Source organism: Delphinus delphis, chromosome 3, assembly GCF_949987515.2.
Source record: "Delphinus delphis chromosome 3, mDelDel1.2, whole genome shotgun sequence".
Classification (NCBI taxonomy): Eukaryota; Metazoa; Chordata; class Mammalia; order Artiodactyla; family Delphinidae; genus Delphinus; species Delphinus delphis.
In genome coordinates, this window is record NC_082685.1 from 140,662,408 (window position 1) to 140,681,202 (window position 18,795).

Below are 18,795 nucleotides of genomic sequence, written 5' to 3' on the forward strand. Positions count from 1 at the left end.
TTCATTTCATTGAGAGATAACTATCCAATAAAATTTTACTTAGATTTATTAACTATTTTTTAAATTTTAATATACTGAAATATACTACTAATAATGGTAAATCAAATCCAGAAGAATTTTTTAAATACTTAGACCTTATGGTCAAAGGATATTTAATGTTTTAAAATTTTCAATTAATACCTTTTTCATACAGAAAAGTATGAAAAAGTGATCAATTAAAACTTCCAAGCATAAAACTACATTACATTAGGTTAAAATTCTGGAGCAGAAATGGAATACAAATATAGATTCAAGCATAAAAGGGGGATAAGGGCATATGGGATATCTCCCTATCATCCACTCATCTTGCCATGAATCTTAAAACTGCTCTAAGAAATAAGGTCTATTTTTAAAAGAAGAAAGAATCCAAAGGAATACCATAAAACATCCAACTGTTAAAGAAATATAAACATTGTAGTCACTTGATACCCATCATCACTATAGAATTTATATTCCATTGGATTTATTTTTAAGAGGCAAAATAATTATATTTTAAAGCATAAATATTTACAGCTTGCTGAGAAGTTATATCCTTTGCAACTACTTAAACTTAAGAGGGAACATTTTAGATGTCCGACTAAAACTGTTTAAGGAGGCATAGTTTATCAACATTTTTAATAGATCAGAACATGCAGAAAAATCTGAAGACCGCTACCCAAAAACATGCCATATACATTTCCACCTGCAGAATTTTGCACCCTCATTCCTTCTGCCCTTCAGGCCCCATCCTTCAAAACCCAAATCAAAACCTACTCCTTCTAAAACCCTTTTGATGACCCTGCCATGGGGACCTCTTCCTCTTGGGAACATTGTACATCACTTACCTGTACTATTCATTTGGCACATGTATATTCGTCCTTGGACTACTGTTTGAAATTGGTAATTATATCCAACCCCTTACCTTGAATATAATTTTAATGAGATCAAGGACTGTATTAACTGTCTTAATATTACCCACTGTTTATTACAAACACTACACTATCCGTAGATATAGTACTCTTAAGAATTCATCACCACTATAAGCAAGGATGAATGTCCTTATTCACTGAACGCGAAGAAGTGCAGCATCTCCGTTAATGAGATATATGGAAGACAAGTTCACTACAAAATAAAGAAAATGTACTTGAGGTCTTGTTTAAGAAACCAACACAGATCATTTGTTTCCAGTATTCTATGTCTTTGTATTGAAACCTTAGTAATATTTTTTAAACTATTGCTCACATGTTTGTAGATGCAGGGATGGGTGAAAAATTAAAGCCAAAATTTTAATCTCCCATCCAGGATAAGAGATTTAAGAAAGTAAACTAGATATATAGTGTTTCTTTTTTCCTCTCTTTTTTATTCGAGTGACTAGGTCTAATTTTTGGCCCTTTATTAGAAATTAGGGCCATAGCGTTTTTCATGAAAAGTATTTTTGGGAGAGCAAAAAAGTGAGAACGAGTTAATTCTAACTATACAGTCAGCCTTGAGAAAGGTATTCCTGAATCAGTTCCTTAACTTGCCTTTCATTCAAGTTGAGCTATAATGTTCATTTTCTGTGTAGATTCAAAGTTTATTAAGAATGTGCTGTTTATATAAAGATGTTTTTTAACTAACCAACTGGCAATAGGATACTCATCCACTTATTTTCCTTGCATTAGCAATGGGTTTGCAGTAAGTCATCCACACTCTTTGACAAATTGCTCTTGAAACCAACAACCGGCTTTGTAATCCAGCTCATTGGAGTTAGGGATGTGGTCCAGAACAATGGAAGACTTTATGCTTTTGTGCCAAGCTAAGTTATAGATGTGAGGAGCAAACCTCCATTTGGCCCCCCTGCCCTGGGGCCATTTATTCCAGATACAGTCTAGACAGCAATGACTATTTCTCCAATTAATACTTCACAAAGAATGAACTGCTTCTTTTGCATACATTGGTTTTTGGCCTACGAATCAAAGTAAATACTTTTTGGGCTAAACAAGATTCCTATTTCTGAATTAAAGCTTGCCAAATGAAAATATTGTGCTGGGAGAAAAAAAGTAGAACATTTGAGAATGCCTTGCTGGGTGATGACATTTTAGTGTTCCTCTTGTAAGTATAATAGGAGGAAAATAAGCCTGGAGGGAACAAGGTTCTTGACAATCAATGAGACAGCTGGATGGAAAGGTTTAAGTTTAAAGAGAATGGAGAGAGAAAGAGCCCCAACGTTGATTCACAGATTAAAAATTATATGCATGAGTTATTCTGCCCCCATGAGATGCTCTGTTCTCAAATAATGTAAAGCGGTGGTATTAGCTCACCAAGGGAGGCTAGCTAAGGGTTACATCAGTGGAGTTCCACTCTTGAAGCCAGATGGACCCTTGCTTCCTACTTACTGCATTTCTTTCATTGTGCTCAACGGTGCCCTAGTTGCCTAGAAGAGTTTATAAGACCTTCTTAATATGTACTTCCCGCCCAGGACACAGAGCAGAGGTGACCAGGCTCTTGCTTCTATTCCTGATTATATCCCATCATCACATGGGTGATGGGGACATGAGCTGAAGCTCTCTTCCCCCAGTGACTGAGGGCTGCCTCGCGTTAGCTCCTGGTGTCTCCACGCCTACTGTTACTCTGTTCACTCAGGATCAACGTCTTAGGGATGGATCCCCTCACCACCCCTTTCAACAACGAGTACTACAACGGACTCTGTGACCGAGTTTGGGATGGCAACAGCTTGACGTACTACCGCAGACCCTGGAACGTGGCTTCCCTGGCCTATGAAGTAAGTATCCTCAGAAGAAAACACATTGTTCAGCTTTAGCTGAAAAATTGTTTCCATAAGTTTCCTACTGAAAAATATGAAAAATTCAGTAGAATGAAAATTTAATGTGAACTGACTTAAAGAAGAGGAGATGTAGCTTGGGTCTCTTTAGAAAATATGCAATAGGGCTTCCCTGGTGGAGCAGTGGTTGAGAGTCCGCCTGCTGATGCAGGCGACACGGGTTCGTGCCCCAGTCTGGGAAGATCCCACATGCCGCGGAGCAGCTGGGCCCGTGAGCCATGGCCGCTGAGCCTGCGCGTCCGGAGCCTGTGCTCCGCAACGGGAGAGGCCGCAACAGTGAGAGGCCCGCGTACAGAAAAAAAAAAAAAAAAAAAAAAAAAAAAAATATATATATATATATATATGCAATAGTCTACAATCAATCTTCAGTAACATGCGCGCAGTGATAGAGTTTTGGGAAATACTTAAACTCTGTAAAAAGAATCATCTAAGGTTCTGATGAAACTAAAAATTAAATGAGTGCTGATTTAAGGACTGTGTACACTGCTTCCATGCTGTTGAGGCTCGGTTTTCGCTAACCTACCAATGAAAAACCATCTTTACATTTGTTTTCCTTCACTAGTCTCCCCTGTAAAACCTGCTTGACTAGTGTGAGTGGCTGTAGTCACTCACCTCAAACCCCTCCAGTTCTGGTGAAACTGTTTCTTAAAGTGATTTTTACTCTACAAAATGCTACCTCAAACCTACCACCTTTCTACAAGTCACCTAAATTCTCTAGAGCCATCCACAAACTCTACCTCCTCATTCAAAGGATTAATATTTATCACCTTTAGAGATATTTGGGGGGCTCTAAACAAGATATAATAAAAAATAATAGTTTATTCTGAACCAGTAGCTACAATAATCTGTTTCTCTAATTGGTCCCATTGGTGACCCACAAAATTCACTTTATTCAGTCATTCCAATGTTCTTCATTATCATTGACACTCCCACCAGTTTGAAAAACATATATACTTTTCAATAATTGTAGCTAATATTCCTTTTATCTCTAACAATGTTGTAAGTCAAGCCCTACCCGTTGCAGCCTGAAGTGATCATGCTCTCCCATGAATGCTAACGACTTAATGTCCCTACTTATTTGACTGGCATCTTTTTTCACATATGACCACATTGTCATATTTTTGGTGCCTATAAGTCCAGAATAAAATCAGTTTCTCACAAATCGCAGGGAACATTTTGGATTATTGATCTTTCCCATAATGCTAAGTTAACCTTCTTTAAGTATATGTCTCGAGGGGAAGATTATCATCTTTCTAAGAAGAATTATACATGTTCTACTTTCTTCAAAAGAGTATGCCAAAGATAAGAGAACCTCTGTCACTTCTGATGCAAGAAGGGTTATTGTTGTGTTGTTTTATTTTTTTAGTTCTCAGGTCTGTGCTGTACAGCCTTCCTGTCTTTGTCACTGTCACCAGCCTCCTAGCTTCTCTGTAGGGTTAGTAACGGGTGTGAACCAAGAAGTGAGGGCTGGGGGCTTGCCTGGGACTGGTCTTGAAGTTGCATTTGGAGAGTAAGCATGCTGTTTTCCCTTATCTACAACCCTGGAAACAGATGTACTTCCGCATTCAGAGGGTTTGGATCTTACAAAGGTGATGTGGTACTTACGCTGTATATCACTTACACCCCAGGCGGAGCTGGGAGCAGCATCTTACAATCAAACACATTAATATGTCTGTGGCAAAATTAACCCATGTTCGCACAAAGTGGAAGAAATGAAGACGATAACTTTTTATCAGTTCAGATCAGATGAAGGCCTTCAAATGAGCTTTGGCATCAAGCTTAGAAAAAAACCGACAGGGATTGTGGACCTGAGTATTAATTTGGTGCCACCTGAGAAAGAGCGCTGATGGAGTTGGCTGGGGGCTTGTTAAAGTCCCCAGATCACACCCTTGGTGCTAGTAATACTGATGCTCCCCTTATTCTAATCTGTTATGGTCTTGGAAAATGAAGAGCTGAACATAAAAGAACGTGCGTGAGCTTCTTGAGTGGACATCTCGATTTTGACTTCTTAGAGAGGGCTACGTTCTGCACGTTCTAATATTCAATGACATACTTGACCTACTTTTTCGTGTATGTTATTATTATAGTGCCGGAAGGCAAAGAATGCATATTTTTCTTCCTTCTAGCTATTACCAATACTCAATATATGTATAGGGTAGGTGCTCAACATTTTACTGGATGAATTAATTTTTTAAATCTTGTTTTAGTTACTTATTGGCAATAACTTACTGTCTTTCAGTTTTTGAAAGAATTCTACGGACCTATCATTCCATGGGGAATATCCCTTGATAATGACACCTTACTCTGATACATTCACACTCCCTCAGTGCCTCTTGTTTCAAATGCGGCTCTGGCTCTAAAACACACTGCATAGGTTAGAATCCCAACTCTGCCCCAAACAGGAGTGAGATCTGGGCAAATTATTTATCCTCATCATGCCTCAGTTTCCTCATCTGTAAAACAGAAATATTAGTGCCTACCTTGTAAAGATAAATGAGTCTATGTATGTGAAACATTCAGAAAGTTATTGGCACTAGCGAACACTCAATAAATATTTGCTATTCTTCACAGGGAACTCTCCTTAATGCTCTGTGGTGACCTAAATGGGAAGGAAATCCAAAAAAGGGGGGATATATTTATACATATAGCTGATTCACTTTGCTACACAGCAGAAACCAGCACAACATTGTAAAGCAACTGTATGCCAATAAAAAAATATATTTTCTATTCTTTTTTAGAATATAAGAACACTTAGCTATGGTAAAAGACTTAGCTATGGTTAAATGCATAATTAGTGGTTACATTCTAGGTGAAAGTTTACTGGCTGCTTTGTAAGTAATGATCAAGAACAACTGAAGCTTGCAATTAGGGGGGAAAAAGTGATGATTACATCTAGGAATTAGTTCCTTTTCACTTGTTTTTCTTTAGTCTTCTCTGCTTTTGTTGTTGAAAGTAACAACTTGTAAATCAGGTTTCAGGTTTTCATTATAATTCTCTTTAAATCTGGATCTCCATGAGAATGTAAGATTTTGTAGGTCAACAAATGTTTGTAAAATGCACCTGGATTATAATCATCCTTTCCACCCCAAATCCTCACAAAATGCTGAATAACTTCTTTTTTTTTTTGTAAAAGGGCTTCAAATGCTTGGCTTGTTTATTTATTTATTTATTTTTGGCTGTGTTGGGTCTTCATTTCTGTGCAAGGGCTTTCTCTAGTTGTGGCAAGCGGGGGCCCCTCTTCATCGCGGTGCGCGGGCCTCTCATTATCGCGGCCTCTCGTTGCAGAGCACAGGCTCCAGACGCACAGGCTCAGTAGTTGTGGCTCATGGGCCTAGTTGCTCCGCAGCACGTGGGATCTTCCCAGACCAGGCCTCAAACCTGTGTCCCCTGCATTGGCAGGCGGACTCTCAACCACTGCGCCACCAGGGAAGCCCCCTGAATAACTTCTATATCATGTGAATTGCCAATAATGTCTTGCTATCCCTTAACTTCCTATATCTGTCCCACTTGAGTCACTCACATCTCCAGCCACATCCTTAACCTTGTGTTCACCAGAACTACGCTGCCTCTGAAATCTGTTGCTTAAATTTGGTGACGTCTCCCTGCAGCCTGCAGGATAATAATCAGTCCCCTTGACACGGGGACAAAGGTCATTCCTGATCTGGGTTTTGATTGCCACGTTACTCTCAGCTGTCTTCTCTGAATCCTCCATTACATGCCTTTTCTGCAAATTAATGCAATAGCCTTTGCTTTCCTTTCTGTTCTGGTCTTTGTTTTGCTGTATCATATATACCCTTAGTTGAATTTCTAGTCATTTTATTTACCATATAATCCTGAGAAACTAACATTGTAAAGTAGGCTAAACAAATGATTGTTGAATTAATAAATAAATGCATTCAGTATATTGACACTCTTCTTTCAAAAAGCAAATGCTTTTTTTTTTTTAAGGAAGGGAAGAACCCATATTCAAGAAAACATATAATTGGAATCGTCACTAAAGTTGACAGCAACTGAAAACAGAGGCTTACTAAACATTTCAACTACTCTTTCTACTATTAGCTGGAGCCCATTTAGAAAACCTGGGGGTGTACAGATAAAATTTATTATATACACAGTGATTTATTTATTACATATTGCTGCTCCCAAGGAATAAATAATACTGTGCCTATAGAAACTGCTATCTTGAAAGGAACTACAGCCTGCAACGAACTTATATGAGGTCAAATTTGGAGTCATAGGCAGGGGTCAATTATGAAGGTGCTCATACGCCATACTAAGTAACTTGGGCATAATCCTGAGCATGGTAATGGAGCCACTGAGGAGAGCAATGTGGTCATAGTTTCATTTTAAATCTTTGTGTTTTGTGGAGATGAATTTTAAGGAGACAGTACCAGAGATAATAACAGAAGGAAGCTATTTTATGGTCCAAGAAGGAGATGATGAAAAACTGAACTGTGTCTATAATAGTAGAGGCTGAGAGGAAGAGATGAGATCCAGCTCAGTTTTGAGAACTAAGAGTTCAGTACAGAATTGGAGATAGTGGAGCATATGGTCAAGTGCCCAGTTCTGAATGAAATTCCCTGGATTTGAATTCTGATAAGTTCCTTCACTTACCATCCATATGACTTCCAGGCAACTTATTTATCTTTCCTGAACCTCAGTTTCTTATCATAAAGTTGTATAATAATAGGATATACTTCGTAGGAATTTGGAAAGGTTAAATGTGTTAATAAGTGCAAAGTGCTTAGAAGAGTGTCTAACACAAAATAAACCCACAATAGATGAAAAGTATGGAGACCCCCAGTGGATGATAGGCCATCAAAGAAGACCTGAGAAGTGTGTGTGTGTGTGGTGTGTGTGTGTGTGTGTGTGCGTGTATGTTGGAAGGGGGAGTAGGGGATCTACCAAAAGAAGAGTTAAATCCAAGAAAAAGATAATGATTGACATCTGGATGGAGTTATCTTGCTAAGAGTAGATTATATGAATGTGAGGATGGAGCCTGAATTGGAGGCAGAGATTTAAGTGCCATCAGCATAGAGAGGATCACTGAAGTCTTGACAGTGCTTGAGATCATCCAGGAGGTGTACAATGAGAGAAAAGAACATAGAGAATGGAGTCCTAAAACGCACCAATATTGAAGATCTAGGCAGAGAAGATGATCTCTTGAAGATAATTGTATTCATTATCTGTTGCTAAATTTCAAAATACCCCCAAATTTAACGGCTAAAAGTTTAGGAATGTGGGTGTGGCTTGGCTAGGTACTTTAGCTGAGGATGACTCATAAGGTTGCAAGCAATCTGCTCTTTCCTGGTTCCTTCTCTCAATCAGTGAGAGATGGCTTTAATAATAATAGTAAATAGTATTTGGTTTTATCCTTTATTTGTACATACAAAATCTTAGTAGCGTCTTTAACAGTTTTCTCTTTACCTTTTATTCCCGCTTGCTCTCCAAGCCTCCTCAATTTGAACTTTGGAATGTGTGTTGAGGTGTTCTATCTCCTCCACTCCCAGTGCCAGAGTAATGTTTATTTCTTTTCAAGAAGCATTAGCTGATAAACCTTTAAACAGGATAGATTTCACTAACTCCTATAATATGCCTGGCCTCCTGGAAGATGTAAGCACCCTTGCCCCTCTCTCTGATTTCTGCTTCTCCAACATCTGTTTATTTGGTTCTCGTAAAGAAACTTGTTTCCATCCGTGTGTCTTCCTACTTTCTATAATCTTGCTTCTTGACCTCTCTTCAAAGACTTTTGCTCTTCTCTTCAAAACGATTCTACATATTTGTCCACCTCTGAATGCCTATCATTCAGCTCAGACTTCTTTTTGATGGATGGATGTTTGGCTTTTCAATCCAGCTCTTGTCTTTAGGTTTTCTGGGGTGACCCCACCCTCACTGTTTCAGACTCTACTCACTACTACCATCCTAGCATTAGTGAAAGAGGACCATTCAACAACGTTCTAATTGACACCCTGACCAACATTCCCTTATACCTGCAAGCAATCCTTCACACTGCTAAGTTGATCCCTGCCCAGTGCCAGTTCCTTTCTAACCAGTTCAGGTATAAGTGCAAGAGCCTACAAATTACGCCACTCCTATCCTGCAACAAATTAGAAGCCAGTGAGCTAAGAACACCTTAGCCTTCTAGAAGAGTGAGGGAAACGTGGTTTCCTGGTGCCATTTTGCTCAGCCTTGGCACTTGTCATCATGGAAGACTGAGTGGGATTGTCTTCATTTGCTTCTACTAGTCTTAGATTTCAAGGCAATAGAAATCTTATTCATTTTTCTTTCTTTTTTTTTAATTGAAGTATAGTTGATTTACAATGTTGTGTTAGTTTCTGGTGTACAGCATACTGAATCACCTTTATATATATATATATATATATATATATATATATTTTTTTTTTTTTTTCCAAGGCCATGTTCAGGGCAACATTTTCCATGAATCCTTTCTTCATTTTACCACTTAGAACTTGTCAAGCCCTCTTTGGCAGTATAGCATAAGAATGAACAGCTCTACCCTGGAATCAAACTTCCTGGGTTTCATTGCTGGCTGGGCCACTTCCTAGCTGTATGATTGTATGATCTTGGACAAATTTTTTAACCTATGTTTTCTTATCTGTAAAATGGGGATAATTATAGAAATTACCTTAAAGGTAGGAAGATAAATATTTATTCTACATAAAACACTTTGAACAGCTGCTGCCACAGAGTAAGCACTCAATACATATGAGTTACTATTGTTAGCTGTATTGGATCTGCATATTAAATTTAATACGTCTTTATTATAATCTACTTTTTGTCAGGCACTTTACTAAGTGGTGAGGCTATGGAGGCATGTGGGTAAGATGGATGTGGTCCGTGACTTCTTGGAGTTTACCATCTGAAGGTCTATTAAATAAGCCATTATAGGGCTTCCCTGGTGGCGCAGTGGTTGAGAGTCCGCCTGCTGATGCAGGGGACACGGGTTCGTGCCCCGGTCCGGGAGGATCCCACATGCCGCGGAGCGGCTGGGCCCGTGAGCCATGGAGGCTGAGCCTGCGCGTCCAGAGCCTGTGCTCCGCAACGGGAGAGGCCACAGCGGTGAGAGGCCCGCGTACTGCAAAAAAAAAAAAAGCCATTATAAAAGGGAAGCATTTTTCATTTTGTTTTATTTTAAAAGAAGAGCCATGAGAGCTTATAGGAAACAGATTTGTTAGTCTGTGGGATCAGTAAAGGTCTCCCTAAAGAAGTGATGGTTAAGCTGAGACTTGAAATAGAAGTAGGGATTCACCAGGCCAGGGGTATATAGTATGTGTGTGTGAGTGTGTATAATGTCTGTGTTATGAGAGGATGGGGGAGGCTGGAGGATTAAGGAACATTCCAGAAAGTAAACGCAGCATAAGAGAGCCCTGTGGTGGGACGAAGCATAGGCTATGGAAATAGAAAGGAGGCCAGAGGGCTGGAGTACAGTCAGGGAGAGATTAACTTGGAATAAGTCTAGTTTAGACTTTATCTTAAAGGCAGTGGGAAGGTGGAAAGATTTTAAACAGGGAAGTGACATGGTTAGGCTACTCTTCCCTTTGCATTGAGCATTTTTCCCAGCGTGCCTTTCTTTAACGAAAATTATATACGTTTTAGTCTTTCCCATTAGATGGTGACTTTAGGTTTCTTGTCTTAGTCTGTTTGGGTTGCTATAACGAAATACCAGAGACCAGGTAGCTTAGAGACAACTGAAATTTATTGCTCACAGTTCTGGAGGCTGGGCGTCTCAGATCAGAGCACTAGCAGGGTCGGGTGAGGGCCCTCTTCTGGGTTACAGACTTCTCGTTGTATCCTCACATGGTTGGCAGGGACTAGGGAGCTCTGTGGGGTCACTTTTATAAAAGCACGAATCTCTTCAAGAAGGCTCCTCCCAAAGGTCCCATCTCCTAATACCATCCCACTGGGCGTTAGGATTTTAACATATGGATTTAAGGGGAGACATAAACATTCAGACCACAGCATTCCTCGTGCAGAACAGTCACCCAGTGCATGCTACTGAGTTCAGTCTGTGCCACTGACTGAAGAGATGAGTGTCTCTTTCCGGACAAGAGTTGCAGCCTGTTACAGAGGACCTCTGGAAAGAGAGTTTGTTGAGATTTACAGCCCTCCCGTTGATGCCTGACAATAACCAAGTTGGCAAAAAAAGTTTTTATTTGTTTCTTTCTTTGTTTTATTGAAGTATAGCTGATTTACAATGTTGTGTTAGTTTCTGGCATACAGGAAGGTGATTCAGTTTTATTCTTTTTCAATTCTTTTCCATTATAGGCTATTACAAGATATTAAATATAGTTCCCTGTGCTATACAGTAATACCTCGTTGATTATCTATTTTACGTATAGTAGTGTGTATCTGTTAATCCCAAGTTCCTCATTTATCCCTCCCCCCTCCTTTCCTCTTTGGTAACTATAAGTTTGTTTTCTATGTCTGTGAGTCTGTTTCTGTTTTGTAAATAAGTTCATTTGCTTTAATTGAAAGTTTTAATTTTTAACTAGATTACTTAGTTTTTCTATGCAAAGATGAATGTGGTAAATAAATAAATAAAGTCCAAACCACATAAAAGATGATGCAAGAAAAAGCAAGCCTGCTGTCACTCCAGATATCCATTCACTCACAGTTCCCCTTACCCAGGGCTATCACCCCATGATTTGTCTATTTTTCCGGTAATTTTCTATGCACATAAAGGCTTTTTTTTTTTCTTTTTTTTTAAAATAGGCAGTAGAGTGTAAACGTTAAGAGGCAGTTCAGGGCTCAAGTCCTGGCCTTTCTACTTATATTAATTAACATGTACAAAATGCTCAAAACAGTGCCTGGTCCACAAGGCTTCAGGAAGGCTTAGCTTTATCATTTCTTTCCTTCTTTTTCTACACAGATGGGAGTATATGGTGCATCTGATCTGTTATGCAACTTGCTTTTTAATTATTAATATATTAACTCTTGAAAGCTTGCTATGTTCTAAGTCCTTCATATGCTTTTTTTCATTGACTCCTTATAACAACCTTTGGTCCAGGCATGGTGAGTATCCCGATTTTACACACTAGAAATCAGACTGGGCACAGAGAGGTTATCGTGTAATGTTCTCAAAGTCATCAGCTCTGTATTTGAACCCTCTCAGTCTCACTTTCTTGCCGTGGCTCAACTTCTTTGTTCTACTCCCTTTCAAATAAGTTGCCTGATTTTTGTCTTCTCCTGTTTATTTTGGGTGTTTTTTTTGTATGTTGTTTTCAAAAACACTTTGCTATTCTCTTTTAGACCAAAGCCGACAAAAATTTCAGAACTGAATATTATGATGAACAGATGCAAGTATTCAGAAGTATCATCCAAGAGAAGAAATCAAGTTTTAATGCAGATTTATCTCTAAAATACACACCTCGTGAAGCAATTGGAAAGCTTGAATGTACAGATTCAAAACCTTCTTGCAAAAAAGACTTTCCACGTCTTTCAAATGCCCAGGGTACCTTTCGATTTACATATTCCAAAAATGAATCTTACAAACGGTTGTTTTTATATTCTTCGAAGAAGGTAAGACCAAACATTTAATATAGAGAATATAATGGAATATTTTTCAAACTAACCAAATGTCCTCTTTTAAGTTTAATCGTTTAGAGCAGATAGAGCGCATAAGAGAAAGAAAAATAGTACTCAACAAATCCTCAAATGTGTAGGTAGTTTGAAGGCCCAGAAGAAGAATGCTAACTGGAGAAAAATCTCTTCAGTATAGCAGTAATAAGTGGGTGAGATGTTTGTGGCTGACAACAGAACAAGCATATTAAGAGTTCAGAGCATACTTTTTAGGACTTCCCTGGTGGTCCAGTGGTTAAGACTTCGTGCTTCCACTGCAGAGGGCACGGGTTTGATCCCTGGCCAGGGAACTAAGATCCCACATGCCGCGTGGCACAGCCAAAAAAAAAAAAGGGAGTTCAGAGCATGCTTTTTGACTGAGATTGTGGTGATAGACTGTTTAATTTATATTCTCTTCAGAAGTACAATGAAAAATCATACTAAGGAATTTTGGTAATTCACTGTAATGTCTTAGAATGATGGCTATTTACTTACTGTAAAGTGTATTTCTAGAGTAACGATGCCATGAAATTGTACACATTGCATATGAAATTGGTCTGCTTACTTTGTAATCATACCTTTAATTTGAGACTTTGAAAATGTGTTTGTTTTTTAATATTTAAGCCAGATTTAGAAGTTTGTTTCATTGCCTTTGGAATAAATATAGAATATACTTTCTGTAGTCAGTATGATGCTGGTAAAATGCTCACTCTTTCTTCTCTAATAACACAGTCACCTATTTAGATACCCTTCTTCCACTTAAAAAATAATACTCATTCACTCTTAGTACTTATACTATGCCTAATTGTATAATGGGTTGATCAATACATTGCCTCTATATCCACATGCACACTCACCCAAAGGGTGCAGTTGGAAAATCTTTTAAGTCATTCAACAAATATTTAATTGTGGACTTACTCTGTGGCCAGGCACTGTTCCACGTGCTTAAAATACATTTGTGAACCAAACTCATAAAGAGTCTTCTCATGGAGCTGAAAGTTTAGCAGGGGGAGATAGACAGAAACAAACATAACAGTAAAAAAGGAAGCTATATAGTATTTAGAAAATGATAGATGCTATAGAATACAATGAAATGTAGAGTAGCATAATGGCAATCAGACTCCTGGGCAGATGGCAGTATTAAAAAAGCAGCTTAGGGTAGGCTTCACCGAGGAGATGAGCTCTGAATAAAGATTTGAAGGAGAGGAAATAGTCAAATAGTTATATTTGGGATGATATATCTGGCAGAAGGATCTATTAAAGATAAGTCCCTAGGATGGGAACATACCTGCCCATTGGGCCAAAGTGAACAGAAGGAGAAAAGGTTAGAGAGGTTACCTTGAATCAGATCATAAAGGGCCTCACAGCCTGTTCTAAGAGTTTGGTTTTTTCAGTGAGTGACATGAGGGACCATTGGAATGTTTTGAATAGAAGGTTGACATATTCTAATATATCTTCAGTGATTACTCTGGGTACTGTTGAGAAGAGATTATGAAAGTTACGAGCAAAAGGAAGAAGGTTTGTTAAAACTGTTGCAAGAATCCAGGTGAGAGATGATGACAGTTCAGAAAGGACAGTTGTAGAGTCAAACATGATTCTACAAACGCCAAAGTTTTTGGCCTGAGCAACCGGAAAGATGGAGTTGCTATCAACTGAGATGGAGAAAATTTCAGGTAGAGAAGGTTTGGAGAAAAAGACCAGTAGTTAAGTTTTAGTTAGATTAAGTTTGAGATGTCTATTAGACATTCCACTGGAGATATCAAATAGGAAGTTGATGTTATGAGTCTGGAATTTGAGAAAGAGGTCTGGGATTAAGCTCTAAGTTTCAGAGTTGTTTATATATAGAAGGTGCTTAAAGTCATAGGCTTTGGTGAGACCACTAATGAAGTTAGTGTGGATAGAAAAGAGAAGATCAAAGACTAAACTCAGGGAACTTCAATAGAAAGAGGTCTGAAGAAAGAGGAGTGAAGGAAAGCAAGATGTGGCCAGTGTAATGCTGTAGAACCTTGCTACTCAAAGTGCGGTCCATGGACCAGCAGCAACAACATCACTGGGAAGTTAGGATCTCAGACCCTACCCCAGACCTACTGAATTAGAATTGTTTTTAACAAGATTCTCTAGGTGATTTGTTCACACTGTACATTTTGAGAAGAACTACCCTAGATAACAAAAAGTAAATAAATTCTATCGAAGAGAAAAGAGTGATAAACTGTGTCAAATGTGCTAATATGTGAAAGATGAGGACTAAGAAGCACTGGCTTTAGCATTGTGAAGGTCACTGGTGACCTTCAGAAGAGGTTTTGAACAAAAGAGAAGTTTTGTTGGAGTAGTGAGGGCAGCAGCATGACTGGGTTAGATTTAAGAGAAACTGGGAAGAGAGGAATTGGAAAGAGCTAGTACAGAAAACTCTTTAAAGGAATTTTGCTTCTAATGAGGGTGAAGAAATGAGTGGCAAATGGCTGAACAAGTAAGGCCAAGAGATTATTTTTATTCCTTTAAGATGGAAGAAACAAGAGTATATCTGGCTGGGAATAATCTAAGATCTACCTCTAAAATAAGTTGAGTCAAAGAACACAATGTCTTTCTGACAAGATACACCTAATTTTAGCAAAAACGAGAGGGATTCCAAATATGTTTTGTGCATCTTTGAGGTTGCATTAAGAATTATTATGCAAGTCATCAGGTGGAGAACATATATATATGGAGTAAGTTTCTTTAAGATTTTTGTTAGATACTGAATCACCCAAAATCACCTAAAGTTAAGTCACGCAGTGTGAACAATTGTGCTTCTAAAACATAAAAAGTTTGGTGTGATGTTTGTATACACCAAGATGTACCTTTAAAAGAATAATAAAACGTATTAAACTCCTATGCAATCAACACGTGCTAACCACAACTACAGCAGGAGAACTTCAAAAGAACCTTCCACAAAATCATGGATGTCAGTTGTAGTTTAGTTTTGGCCAGGACAGTCTATAGCATTAAATCACATAGTTCTTTGTGACCGCCCCAGTTTTCCTTTGGAAATTTAAGCCATCATCCCTGGGAACATTAACTGCTGAGGTGTTTAGATTGGCTTGAAAGCCACAGCTTAAAATATTATCTGTCCCTCCTGTTATCAAAAACTGAGAGGACTTAGTAGAAGGCACAGAGAGACCTGAGACCTAGGTTTTTGGGACAAATCTCTGCCACAGACTCTGTGTGATTTGGGGCAAATAATTTGATACCTTTGTATCAGAGTTTCCTCATGTGTAAAATAAAATTGGGCTTCATATATAGCGTCTACATTTCCTTCCATTGTTAACATTTTTAAGTCAACTTAGGGAGGTGTAATTTGCATACAATAAAATGAAAATATTTTGCGCATTTAGTTCCATGATGAGTTTTGACTATTGTATCCACCTTTGTGACCACCTCCTTAAACAAGATGTAGAATATTTCCATCACCTCAAGAAAATTCCTTCATGCCCTTTGCATCAATCCCCTCCTGCCTGAGAGGCAACTACTGACCAGATTTCTCTGACCACAGCTTAGTTTCACCTGTTCTACAACTTCATATAAATAGAATCATACAGTATATACTCTTTGGTGCCTGACTTTTTCGTTCAGTATAATATATATATATATTTTTTCGGTATGCGGGCCTCTCACTGTTGTGGCCTCTCCCGCTGCGGAGCACAGGCTCCGGATGCGCAGGCTCAGCGGCCATGGCTCACAGGCCCAGCCGCTCCGTGGCATGTGGGATCTTCCCGGACTGGGGCACGAACCCGTGTCCCCTGCATCGGCAGGGGGACTCTCAACCCCTGCGCCACCAGGGAAGCCCTCAGTATAATATTTTTGAGATTTATTTATATTTTTGCCTGTATCAGTAGTTTGTTCCCTTTTATTGCTAACTAGTATTCCTTTGTGTGAATAGACTACAATTTATCTATTAACTCCCCTGTCAGTGGACATTTGTCATTTTCAATTTTAAGCTGTTCTGACCAAAGCCACTATAAAAGTCTCATACAGATCTTTTTGTGAACTACTCTTTTACTGATCTTACGTAGAAGTGAAGTTGCTGGCCATTGGGGTAGATGTGTGTTGACTTTTACAAGATACTGCCAAACAGTTCTCCAGAGTGGTTGTACCATTTTACCCTTCCACCAGCACTGTGAGAGAGTTCCAGGTTCTGCACATCTTCATCAACAGTTTTGATATGATTTTAAGTTTGCCATTCCAAGTGGGTTAAAGCGATATCTTGCGGTCACTGCTAAAAACGTATTGACTATGGAAATTCTAAATTTTGTGATTTTTGAATTCAAAATAATGGTGATAAAACTCATATTTCTTTTCTTTGGCTCTACAACAAAGGAAAAAATATTTCTGCATGTAAAAGGAGCCATTCAGCTGGGAAGATTTGTGATGAGAACTCGGGACGTCATGCTGGCAACAACTTTCTTGGATTCTATAAAAGCTCTACCAGCTACCTATGAAAAGGGGGAATATTTTGCATTTTTGGAAACCTATGGAACCCACTACAGTAGCTCTGGGACTCTAGGAGGACTCTATGAACTAATATATGTTTTGGATAAAACTTCCATGAACCAGAAAGGTATAGCTAGAAATAGAGTTCTAACTTCCAACATTGTTGTAACCATCAACTATTTCTAGTGTTATCCTCTTCCAATGGTTAAAGGCTTTAGAGTTTTGTAACCTGCTTCTTTGAGAGAACTCTCTCCCTGCCCTTTGGCCTCTAAAATCCTATCAAACAGCAAATTGACTTCCACCTCAAACAAGATGACTTGGCCCTGCACTTCTCAGCAGCACTACTGAGAAATGCACAAAATCGCACTGCAATATAATATTATTTGGTGGTGCTGCTTTTAGTGAAATACTATTTAAAAGGTGAAAAGTACAAAAGACGTCATTTACATAACCTCTTGCTTAATCCATAGACTGGTTCAATTATATGTATGCCAATTATCTTCCAAAGTATTCTTCAGAATTGGAAAGGAAATGTTCTAAATTTTCTGTAAGAGAGGAAGGAAGAAACAATGCTAACAACATGTAAGCCTAAAGCAAAAGTGGAAAATTCGTTTTACCTCATATGATGACAATTCTAACTATGGGGTGGTAGTTGAATTGGGTCCATAAATAGGTTTCTGACCACACTTGAATCATGGAAAAGAGTCTATGATTGATCATCAGTGTCTGCCATATGCACAGGATAGGCCTATGTGCTACAGAATTACCATCCTGACCTAAAGACTTCCTCAAAGCCTTTTAAGAATAAACTAGATGCCAAGTTTCTATGTTAATAAGTTTTAATATTTATTTTGTGATTAATTAAGGCTTAGTTACAGCACTCTTTAAAGAGGTGAAAGATGCCAGCATAGCTCCTCTCTCTGCCCTCAAAGATTTGGGTTGTGTCTCTTAGGGAAGGAAGTGTTGCCAAAAGCACTTCCATGGCTCTTTCTCCTTAGTCTCTGGCTGTGTCAAGCAAAAGATGGGATTCAGCTCTGATCTTAAAGCCTGACACTGTCCCCACTGTGGATAAACCCTTTAAGGATGAAACAAATATGAATGGCCAGAACCAGTTGCTCTTGATGCCTCAGTCTAGTCTTGGGCCGGTAGATGCATTTCCAGGGGGACTAGAGTATGAAGTTTCTTGGTTTATACTGCCTCACAAGGTTATTCCAGTGAGACGGCATAATGGGGTCTCTAGGAGCCCTGCCCAGTAGGCTATATTGATAGATATCACATGGGAGAGGGGCACAAGAGGAATGTGTCTTGAGTAACTTGAAAATCAGAAGAGAAAGGCTCAGCAAGGGTGATCAAAACACAAAGAACTCTTCAGGCTAAGAGTTGCTTTGGTGAAAAAACTCCATGGGTTGAAATCTTTCATCTTGGACAACTCAGAGCTACCTACTTATATCTACTTACCTTCTGGCCTTAGTAGACAAAGATCATTAGGTGGACTCTGGGTCTTTGAAGAGGAAGTCATTCTTCTCACTTCTCTGCTTTGCCACACCCAAGATCCAAGCCACGTCCTGCAGTTTGGGGCATCCAGACTCCGTCTGGTCGTGGAGAGGTCCACAGCTGAGGTAGAGAATCTAAGCTTTAGGGGGTCACTTAGGTATTTTCATCCTCATCTTCGAATCAGAATTCTCATGCTTCTTAGGTTAAGGTTGGAAATCTAGTATTCTGAATTTCTAGCATTATCTTCCATTTTTATCCTCCCTCCTCCTTTACCATGGGAAATTCCACTGGATATTTCTTAAGTTCTCAGTAATTGAGGGTACACAAAAGATACTCGTTGAATGAATGAATGACTAAATGCCTCAGATCTCTACTTCTACATCTCACCATGGGATCCTGGGATTAACTTAACTTCT

The 18,795-nt window shown here is 38.9% G+C and overlaps 1 protein-coding gene across 1 annotated transcript in view; it reads left to right on the top strand.

The window, feature by feature from the left end:
* The window catches only part of C9 (complement C9), a 49,431-nt gene that overhangs the window by 18,796 nt on the left and 11,840 nt on the right, over positions 1–18,795 (top strand). The window contains 3 exon segments of the mRNA XM_060009557.2: positions 2,641–2,779; positions 12,110–12,379; positions 16,772–17,012. Of these exon segments, the coding sequence (XP_059865540.2) occupies positions 2,641–2,779; positions 12,110–12,379; positions 16,772–17,012 (650 nt within the window).